Genomic DNA, 10064 nt, shown 5'->3' with positions numbered 1-10064 from the left:
CTTCAATGTCTTAGGTCTTCCTCTTGGACCTAAGTTTCTGTTTTTCACTATTAATTGCAAGAGCATTTTATATTTTAATATAGCTTAGATGGCGTCTCTCAGTCCATCGGCTCATAGCATTAGAGAAGCAGAAAGAGACAACAAGAAGGAAAAGAGGCTGGGCACAGTGGCTCACGCCTGTAATCCTAGCACTCTGGGAGGCCAAAACGGGAGGATCGTTTGAGCTCAGGAGTTTGAGACCAGCCTGAGCAAGAGCGAGACCTGTCTCTACTATAAATAGAAAAAAAGTAATTGGCCAACTAAAAATATATATAGAAAAAATTAGCCGGTCATGGTGGCACGTGCCTGTAGACCCAGCTACTCGGGAGGCTGAGGCAGGAGGATCGCTTGAACCCAGTAGCAATCCAGGGGCTCAAGGTTGCCATGAGAGCGCTGATGCCACAGCACTCTAGCCCAGGCAACAGAACAGAGACTCTGTAAAAAAAAAAAAAAAAAAAGAAAAAGAAAAGAAAAAAGGAAGGAAAGAAGGGGAAAAAAACAGATAAAGAAGGACACAGAGAAAAAGAAAGGACCAGGGGCCCAGAGGGAAACCAACACTGGTGTGAGAGATAATGAGGTTAAGAGAACAAGAAGAGCTGGGCACGGTGGTATGTGCCTGTAGAACCCGCCACTCAAGAGGCTGAGGCAGGAGTTGAGCCCAAGAGTCTGAATCTAGCTTGGGCAACATAGCAAAGCTCTGTCTCAAAAACAAAGACCGAGATACAGACCAAGAAATTTAAAAAAGCCATCCATAACTTCTCTTCATCGTATCTGGTCAGCCACCAGGACCTGTAGGTTTTGCCTAGAAACTCTCTGTCCTTTCCATTCTCCTGCCGCTACCTCGATATTAATGCAGGGCCTGTTATCTCCTTGCTGGTTTATTGCAAAACCTTCCTAACTGGTCTCCATGCTTGGAGTTTCACCTCCGGTCTCCTGACCCCCAGATCCCAATCCATCTTCATGCATCTTCCAGATTCATTTTTCTAACATGCTATACTAGGTAGGTCCCTCTCTTGCTTAAAATTTTTGGTGGCTCCCCATCATATTTCTAAAATCCAAACTTCTTTTCCGGATCTCTAGGCCCTTCGGGACATGCTCTCAGCTCACCCCGAGCCCACCTCTGCTCCTTGCGCTCGCACCCGGCTGCAGGTCCCAGCACACGCCAGGCCCTCTGCCACCTCCAGTCCTGGCGCAGACTCCCTCCATCCAGAATGTGCCCCCTGCCTTCTCTGCCTCTGTTACGAATGCCCCCACCTCTGCCCTGGGCTAGGCTCAGTGGCTTTTCTGTGGGCCGCTGTCAGCCTGCTGTCACGGAACTTCATCTCACTTTAACGTCCTGACTTACCCGAGGTCAGAGGACCGCCTTTCCTATCTGTATCCTCAGTGCTTTGTAAAGGTGCTCAGTAAGTGTTTGTGGAGTAGAGAGATAGCTAAAGAGGTGGAATGAGAACTGTTGGGGCTCAGAACATGATACCCCAAAGTGTGGTGCCTTTGCATGCTGAGTACTGTGAACGAACCAAGATTGGAAGGCCTCAGACCAGGGTCTTTCTGACTTCTCCTGCCCTTCTGTCTCCCCTGTCCCCTCCCAAGGCAAGCCACAGAAACTAGAATTCCTCTTCCCCAAGGCAAGTCATAAAAGCTAGAGTTCCTCCTTCACAAAGCCATCCATAAAACCTAGAAATGTTAGTTTAACTTTTCCCTGCCTTTCTGTGTAAGACCTAACTATAAAGAAATTCTCTGGTCTGCCTTGTCTGATGAGAGATGATGAGACTCATTCCAGGAGGGCTCTTGCCCCAGACCCAAGAGGAAGGAATGCTACGCAGAGAGACCAAGGAAAGTCTGGACAGACAGGCCTTGCTGGGCTTCCCCCCCAGTCTACCGTGTTTCCCTGAAAATAAGACCTACCCATAAAATAAGCCCTAGCAGGATTTCTAAGCATTTATGCAATATAAGCCCTACCCCAAAAATAAGCCCTAGTGATGGGCGTGGCTACACAGCGCACCTGCACAACCCATGCGTTTCCTCGCAGAGCTTTTCTCTTGTTGTGCTTTTCTCTTGTTAACCTGTTTTTTGTTAGGAGCGTGGGCCATGAGCCTTATGATGGGCGAGGAAATGTATCACCTCTTTCTGCCCCTACAGAATGAAAAGAAATAATAGCTAAGACTAATAAAGTATAAAAGGCAAAGCTGCAGGGCCTCAAGTAGGGGAGGGAAACAGGAGAAATAGCTCATATGCACCTGGAATGTTGCTCTTGTGCCTTAGAACACCACAGCCACTCAGGAGCCTGTGCCTAAGGAAAGCAGCCCTGTGCAACAGTGGGCTTCAGCTCTGGTCACCACCAGCCCCTGGCACCAACTCCTCTAAAACCCTTCAAGTGAAATCACAATATCATAGCAGTAATAACAATATTTGAGGTGGCCAGTTGGTATCATCTCAAACTCATGAAAAGTGAATAAAATATTTAGAGACTTAGTGTTTTTTTAAACCTATAACTTGCAAACTAAGTGAAAATTGTCTCCTATATAAGAATGTTCTTATCAACATTTTTCATATTAGCCATAAACTAGAAACAAACCAAATGCCCATCAACAGAAGAATGCATTAGAGTATGTTCATATAATAGAATACTACATCACAGTTTTAAAAAACACTACTGATACATGCAACCACATGGGTGAATCTCACAAACACAATGTTGACTGAAAGAAGCCAAACACAAACAAGTACATTCTATGTGATCTCATTTACATGATGCTCAAAAGCAGGAAGACCTAATCTTTGGTGATACAGGTCAGAAAGTGGTTTATTATCTTTGGAGGGTATTGGAGAGGAGGGGGCACTTGGGAACCTTTGGGGACCTGAACATGTGTGGAGCTGGGTGGTGGCTACATGCAAAATTCATCAGCTGCACACTTAAGAGGTGTGCAGGGCCAGGTGCAGTGGCTCACGCCTGTAATCCTAGCATCTGGGAGGCCAAGACTCGAGGACCGTTTGAGCTCAGGAGTTCGAAACCAACCTGAGCAAGAGTGAGACCCCGTCTCTACTATAAATAGAAAGAAATTAGCTGGACAACTAAAAATATACAAAAAGTTAGCCGGGCATGGTGGCACATGCCTGTAGTCCCAGCTACTCAGGAGGCTGAGGCAGAAGGATCGCTTGAGCCCAGGAGTTTGAAGTTGCTGTGAGCTAGGCTGATGCCACTGTACTCTAGCCCAGGCAACAGAGTGAGACCGTCTCAAAAAAAACCAAAACAAAACAAACAAAAATATATATATAGTTTTTTCACCAGGACAATATGCATACACCAGGATGTCCAGGCAATGAGGTATATAAAGGAACTTCTTGACATGAAATCTGCCAGATGAGCTGGAAAGTACACACACTAGGCCAAGAACAAGTGTGACTTGAGTTGTCTGGGACAGGGACAGGAGTACAAAAGAAGGAAACAGGCAAAGAGCGAAGCCCATAGTTGGCCGAGGGTGCAGAAGTGTCATATATGACCGCTCTTCAGGGACCCCAGGCTCCAGCCCACACCCCAGCCGCTCACTCAGCCGCCTCCTCCCCGAATTGGCTATTATTTCTCTGGAACACCTAAGCCTGACCCCACTCCCTGGCCCTCCCAGCCCACGGTTCCTCTGACCCCGCTCCCTTTCCCAGAACTCAGTCACCTGAGCCCCCAGCCTGTGGTTCCCTCCTAGGCCTCAGCCTTTCCTGCCTTCATCTGAACTGGCACCATCTTCTAAGCCCTGGGGGCTTCCCCGGGCCCCAGCCCCGACCTAGAACCCGCCCGCCCGCTGCCTGCCGCTGCCGCTGCCGCTGCCGCTTCCTCTATAAAGGGACCCAGGCGTCCGGGCCCAGAGGCCCCGCACAGCAGGTAAGACTCTCCTGCCCCATCTCCTACCCTGAGGTGTCCTGCCCCTCTCCCTGGGCCCCGGCCCTGCTGCCCGGATCCCTGGCATGCCTGGGCTGGGGCCTCGGTGGGTTTGGTTTTGGTTTGTTCCCTGTCTCTGACTCTCCATCTGTCAGTCTGTCTCTGTCACACATTCTCTGTTTCTGCACGTCCCTTTCTGTTCCCTTCCTGTCTCTTTCGGTCTCCCTCTGCTCTCCTGGCGGGGGGCGGTTCCCTGTCTGCATCTTGTCCCCTTCTCTGTCTGTGGCCCCTCTGTCTCTGGGTGGCCATCTCCTCAGCAGCGGGAGATCTGTCTTCCGCAGCATGCCCCGCCCCGCTCACTGTCTCTCTCCCTGCAGGTTCACTCCCCATGACACCACCTGGACGTCTCTACCTCCCGAGGGTGCATGGCACCCCCCTCCACCTCCTCCTTCTGGTTCTGCTGCTGGCCCTGCTGCCTGCGACCCAGGTGAGGCAGCAGGAGAGGGGGGCTGCTGGGGTGGTGCAGCTGAATCTTGAGCTCTAGAGCCCCCCTCAACTCTGTTCTCTCCTAGGAGCTCCCTGGTGTTGGCCTCGCACCTCCAGCTGCCCAGACTGCCCATCAGCACCCCCAGAAGCACTTCACCCACAGCACCCTCAAACCTGCTGCTCACCTCATTGGTAAACATCCACCTGACCTCCCAGACATGTAGCCCCCAGCTCTCCTCCTACTCCCCTTTAGGTACACGAGCATCCAACCACCTTCCCCCAACTTCCCCCACCCCGAAACAGAGGCAGCCCACTCTCACCCCTCCCCTAACCATCCCCCAGGAGTTCAGTTGTCCAGTGCCTGCTTCCTCAGGGATTGAGACCGCTGACCCAGATCTTTGACCCCCCCACCCCTGTGGCTCTTCCTAGGAGACCCCAGCAAGCAAGACTCACTACGCTGGAGAGCAAACACGGACCGCGCCTTCCTGCAGCATGGCTTCTCTCTGAGCAACAACTCCCTCCTGGTCCCTGCCAGTGGTATCTACTTCGTCTACTCCCAGGTGGTCTTCTCAGGGCAAGCCTGCCCCCCTGAGGCCACCCCCACCCCTCTCTACCTGGCCCATGAAGTCCAGCTCTTCTCCTCCCAGTACCCCTTCCACGTGCCTCTCCTCAGCGCCCAGAAGACCGTGTGCCCAGGGCCGCAGGGACCTTGGCTGCACTCCATGTACCACGGGGCGGCGTTCCTGCTCACCCAGGGAGACCAGCTGTCCACTCACACAGACGGCATCCCCCACCTACTCCTCAGTCCTAGTAGCGTCTTCTTTGGAGCCTTTGCTTTGTAGAACTTGGAAAAATCCAGAAAGAAAAAATATTTGGTTTCAAGGCCTTCTCCTGGTTTCGCCTCCACTCTGACTGTTTCAGGTCACCGCACCTCTCTTTTGACCAGTCCAACAGTCTCAAGTCTCCCCACTCAAGCCACCTGGAGCTTCCAAAGAAGGAATTCTAGGCACCCCAGGGAGCTGCACCTCTCTGAGCCACCCCCGATGTTCAGCTGAGGATTTCGAGCCCACCTAGAAATTCCCAGCCCAGACTGTGTCCCGCCGGTGAGGCGGGGCCTGGCCCGGACACGGACACGGAGGGGGAGCAGCCCATGGGGCAGCTTGGGGGCTATTTATGAAGGGGAAACTAAATTATTTATTTATGGAGAATGGAGAGAGGGGAATAATAGAAGGACATCAAAAGAGAGAGAGAAACAGGCCCGAGAGATGAAGAGGAGAGGGCAGCGCACAAGGCTGACCGAGAGGGGAAGCAGGAGTGAGGGCCCGCCGGGCTTGGAGGCCCGAACGCCAGCCGCGTGGCCAGACACCCCACACGGAGGCATCCGCACCTCGATGAAGCCCAATAAACCTTTTTTCTCTGAAATGCTGTCGGCTATGTCTGTCTGTCTGGGAGGAGAGAATTTCCCTGTTTTCTCTGTAAGGGAGGGAGGGACGGAGGCCTTGGAGGAGACAGGAGCTGGGGCAGAACGTGGGAGGGCACAGGGGCCCCAAGGCTCCTGGGGGCAGGAAGGCCAGACAGCTGCAGGGAGCTGAAGGAGGAGCTGAGAAGACAAGGGGAAGCGGGAGTCTAGGTCTGAAGGGGCGGCGTCCCAGGGCTCCGGGAGATCTGGCCACATGTAGAGGCCCTGAGGAATGGGGGTTATGGGGAGAAGTGACCCCAGCAAAGGGGAGGGGAATGCCCAGGACTGTGGGGGTGGAGGCTAGGACTCCGACAGAAGACACGGCCAAGCAGAGGGCTCTGAGGAGTGAAAGGGCCTCCAGAACTAGGAGATGTGGGCGCATTTGAGCAGACATGGCCACACACTGGGGCTCTGAGAGGTGAGGGCTTCGCAGAGAAACCCAGGACCTGAGAGTTTCTTGGAAGGCAAGACTGAAACCAACAGTGTGAGTCCCAGGCCAGAGTGAAAGGAGAAGGCCTGTCCCAGTGGGGTCTGTGCATTCCCAGGGCTGATTTCAGTCCCCTGGGGCTGCCCCAGGCATGTCCCTGCTACCCCTGCCCAGCCCTTCCAGAGGCCCCGGGCAGGCCCCCGGTGTCAGGCTGCCCTGTCCCCACTCCTCCCCCTGCAGAGATCCAGACATGGGCTCAGGACCCAGCACAGCTCCCCCACCGCCCTCTCGTCTTCTCTGCCTGGAGGACTCAGCTTTCTAAAGCCCCTCCCATTTCTATCTAGTTCTACTCCCATATGACTCCTGTCTGGAAATCAGAGGAACACAGGCCACAGATCTGGTCCCCAAAAGAAATGGAGACAATAGGCGCTGGGGATGTGGGGTAGGGGGATGGGGTCCAGCCTCCAGAGTCTCTCTCTCTCACACACACACACACACACACACACACACACACACACACACGCATACACACACATGCACGAGTGACTGGCCCAGGAAGCCCGCCTCAGAATCCAAGTGGGGAGTGTGGGGAGTATCCTCCATGTCTGGGTGTCCCCAACTTTCCAAATCCCCGCCCCCGTGATGGAGAAGAAACTGAAACAGAAGGTGTAGGGCCCACTACCGCTTCCTCCAGATGAGCTCATGGGTTTCTCCACCAAGGAAGTTTTCCGCTGGTTGAATGAGAGCCTTCCCCGCCACCCCACCCCGCCCTCCTCTTGCTCTGCGGGCATATAAAAGCGGCTGTCTGCACACCCAGCCAGCAGAAGCTCCCTCAGCGAGGACATCTGGGGCCCAGCCAGGAGGGAGACAAGCAACTCCAGAGCCCCTGGGAATAGCCCTCAGAGCCATACCCCCAGACAAACAGCCAGGCAGGCTGTCTCCCTCTCACACACACTGCCCGGGCGACAGCGGCTCCCTCTGGAAAGGACAGCATGAGCACGGAGAGCATGATCCGGGATGTAGAGCTGGCTGAAGAGGCGCTTCCCAAGAAGGCAGAGGGGCCCCAGGGCTCCAGGCGCTGCGCGTGCCTCAGCCTCTTCTCCTTCCTGCTTGTGGCAGGAGCCACCATGCTCTTCTGCCTGCTGCACTTCGGGGTGATCGGCCCCCAGAGGGAAGAGGTGAGTGCCTCGACGGCCTTCGTCCACTCTCCCACACAGAGAGAAGCGGGGGAGAAGGAGAACTAGAGAGGAGGGGTGGGCGAAAGGGGCATGCTGCTGGGGAGGGATGGGGAAAACGTGGAGAAAGAGGGGAGGCAGAAAGCTGTGTGGAGAGATCGGGGAGAAGAGAGAAAGATGGGGAGACAGGATGTCTGGCACGTGGAAGGTGCTACTCAGTATTTATGGGGTGAGTGAATGAATGAAGGAATGAGTGAGCAGATATATGCATAGAGAGAGAGATGTGGCGAGAGACGTGGATATGAGCAGCGAGATGGGAAAGACTCGAGTGCTGTGAATGAAGACAGTGAGACAGAGATGTGGGAGATACAAGAGACCCAGAGAGATGGGGCAGAGAGAGATAAGAAAAGATGAAGACAGGGTGTCTGGCAGGGCAAGGCGTTCAGTGAAAGAGCTGTTGAATGCCCGGATTCAACAGCTTTGAATCTACTTTGGGATCATTGCCCTGTGAAGGAGACGGATGTCCATCCTTCCCCAACACCTCACCCCCTCCAATTTCTTGGATGGAGGAACAGTGGGTGAATGGAGAGAGGAAACCAGACGTAAATCAGACGTGTCAGGGCAGACAGCGCACACTTGTCTAGTGGCAGCTGTTTCTCCTTTGGGGGTGACTCCCTCTGATGCTGACCCTCTCCTTCTCCCCAGCAGTTCCCTGGTGGCCTCCATCTCGTCAACGGCAGCCCTCTGGCCCAGACACTCAGTAAGTGCCTCTTGAGTCTAGGTTGGGTTGGGGGAGAAGTTAGTCCTGGGATGGAAGCAATGGGGGAATTTAGAGTTTTGGTTTTGGGGAGGAGGAACGAAGGTGAAAGTACAAGAATATCGTCTAGGAAGTTTAAGGGTCTCAGCCTTTTCTTTCCTCTTTCCTCTTTCCTTCTCAGGATCATCCTCCCGAACCCCAAGCGACAAGCCTGTAGCCCATGTTGTAGGTAAGAGCTCTGAGGACGTGTCTTAGGTCCTGGAAGGCTAGGATTTGGAGGCGCACTCAGGGTGAGGGTAGATAGGCCTTGGCGAGGACTCACTCAGCTCATGGGGAGGGTGGAGGAACAGCACAGGCCTTCTAGGGGGATATTCAGAACCTCAGGGCCTGGTGGGATGTGGGTGGACAGAGGGACAGGAACTGGATGTGAGAGTGGGCAGAACTCGAGGACCAGGATGTGGAGAGTGAACTGACGGGGCCACTGACTCACATCTCCCCTGTCTCCCCTCCCTCCAGCAAACCCCCAAGCGGAGGCACAGCTGCAGTGGATAAGTGGGCGTGCCAATGCCCTCCTGGCCAACGGCGTGCAGCTGGCAGACAACCAGCTGGTGGTGCCGTCCGGCGGGCTGTACCTCATCTACTCCCAGGTCCTCTTCAAGGGCCAAGGCTGCCCTTCCACCCACGTGCTCCTCACCCACACCATCAGCCGCGTTGCCATCTCCTACCAGACCAAGGTCAACCTCCTCTCTGCCATCAAGAGCCCCTGCCATAGGGAGACCTCAGAGGAGGCTGAGGCCAAGCCCTGGTATGAGCCCATCTACCTGGGAGGGGTCTTCCAGCTGGAGAGGGGCGACAGGCTCAGCGCTGAGATCAATTTACCTGACTACCTCGACTTTGCCGAGTCCGGGCAGGTCTACTTTGGGATCATTGCCCTGTGAAGGAGACGGATGTCCATCCTTCCCCAACACCTCACCCCCTCCAATTTCTTTATTTGCCACTCCTTCAAGACCCCCTCATCCTCTTCTGGCTTAGAAAGGGAATTAAGGGCTCAGGGTCAGACCTCAAGCTTAGAACTTTGAATACCACTACCACCACTTAGAAACCTAGAAGGCAGGCATGGGTGGTCTGGACAATGGAGCATTGGCCACCACCAAGAATTCAAACTGGAGCTTCCAGAACTCACTAGGCACCTAAGATTTTGATCCCTGAATTCAACCTGGGATATCTGGAATCTGGGGACCAGGAAGCCTTTGATTCTGGTCAGGACACTTTAGAGCATCCCTTGAGAAGACCTCACCTTGAAGTTGACATGAGTGGACCTCAAGCCTTTCTCTCTTCAGATGTTTCCAGACTCTTCTCTGAGATATGGAGCCAAGCCCTCCTCGTGGGGCCAGCCCCCTCTATTTATATTTGCACTTGCGATTATTTATTATTTATTTTTTATTTATTTATTTACTGATTAATTATTTATTTGGGAGGCCAGAGTATTCTGGGGGACCCAATGTAGAAGCTGCCTTGACTCAGACATGTTTTCTGTGAAAACAGAGCTGATCTATAGGCTGTTCCCACCTGGCCTCCTGGCCTCTGTGCCTCCTTTTGCTTGTGTTTTAAAAACATATTTATCTGATCCAGTTGTCTAAATAATGCTGATTTGGTGACCAACTGTCACTACATCGATAAATTTCTGCTCCCCAGGGGAGTCCTGTCTGTAATCGCCCTACTGGTCAGTGGCGAGAAATAAAAGTTTGCTTAGAAAAGAAACATGGTCTTTCTTGGAATTAATTCTGCATCTGCCTCTCCTAGGGGGTGGGAAGCAGCTCCCTGAAGCCCTCTCTGCCAGGGCTTAAGAT

General features: G+C 53.5%; 2 protein-coding genes across 3 annotated transcripts; both read left to right on the top strand.

The window, feature by feature from the left end:
* Positions 1-3831: 3831 nt before the first annotated feature.
* Positions 3832-5818, top strand: LTA (lymphotoxin alpha). Its single transcript, XM_012741064.2, has 4 exons — positions 3832-3913; positions 4288-4397; positions 4483-4588; positions 4826-5818. The coding sequence occupies exons 2-4, from the start codon at positions 4299-4301 to the stop codon at positions 5236-5238; spliced, it is 618 nt and encodes a 205-aa protein (XP_012596518.1). The 5' UTR covers positions 3832-3913; positions 4288-4298; the 3' UTR covers positions 5239-5818.
* Positions 5819-7117: 1299 nt separating this feature from the next.
* TNF (tumor necrosis factor) lies at positions 7118-9975 on the top strand. 2 transcript variants are annotated; one of them, XM_012741061.2, is made up of 4 exons: positions 7118-7460; positions 8166-8217; positions 8396-8443; positions 8731-9975. In XM_012741061.2, exons 1-4 carry the CDS (start codon positions 7275-7277, stop codon positions 9150-9152), a joined length of 708 nt encoding a protein of 235 aa, XP_012596515.1. In that variant the 5' UTR covers positions 7118-7274; the 3' UTR covers positions 9153-9975. The 2 variants fall into 2 exon arrangements, with proteins under 2 accessions (XP_012596515.1, XP_012596514.1); XM_012741060.2 differs by having other exon boundaries at positions 8163-8217.
* The last annotated feature ends 89 nt before the right edge of the window (positions 9976-10064 follow it).

This window comes from Microcebus murinus, chromosome 5 (genome assembly GCF_040939455.1).
Source record: "Microcebus murinus isolate Inina chromosome 5, M.murinus_Inina_mat1.0, whole genome shotgun sequence".
In the NCBI taxonomy this organism is placed as follows: domain Eukaryota; kingdom Metazoa; phylum Chordata; class Mammalia; order Primates; family Cheirogaleidae; genus Microcebus; species Microcebus murinus.
Note: the sequence above shows the minus strand (reverse complement) of the source record. Positions and strands in the feature narration are given on the sequence as shown.

Bases quoted from the DNA above. Each gene is read 5' to 3' on its own strand.
- TNF (XM_012741060.2), top strand. From the start codon at position 7,275: ATGAGCACGGAGAGCATGATCCGGGATGTAGAGCTGGCTGAAGAGGCG. The intron at 7,461-8,162 runs GTGAGTGCCTCG...CCTTCTCCCCAG, and splicing joins TCGGCCCCCAGAGGGAAGAG to CAGTTCCCTGGTGGCCTCCA. The intron at 8,218-8,395 runs GTAAGTGCCTCT...TTTCCTTCTCAG, and splicing joins CCCTCTGGCCCAGACACTCA to GATCATCCTCCCGAACCCCA.
- LTA (XM_012741064.2), top strand. From the start codon at position 4,299: ATGACACCACCTGGACGTCTCTACCTCCCGAGGGTGCATGGCACCCCC. The intron at 4,398-4,482 runs GTGAGGCAGCAG...GTTCTCTCCTAG, and splicing joins CCCTGCTGCCTGCGACCCAG to GAGCTCCCTGGTGTTGGCCT. The intron at 4,589-4,825 runs GTAAACATCCAC...GGCTCTTCCTAG, and splicing joins ACCTGCTGCTCACCTCATTG to GAGACCCCAGCAAGCAAGAC.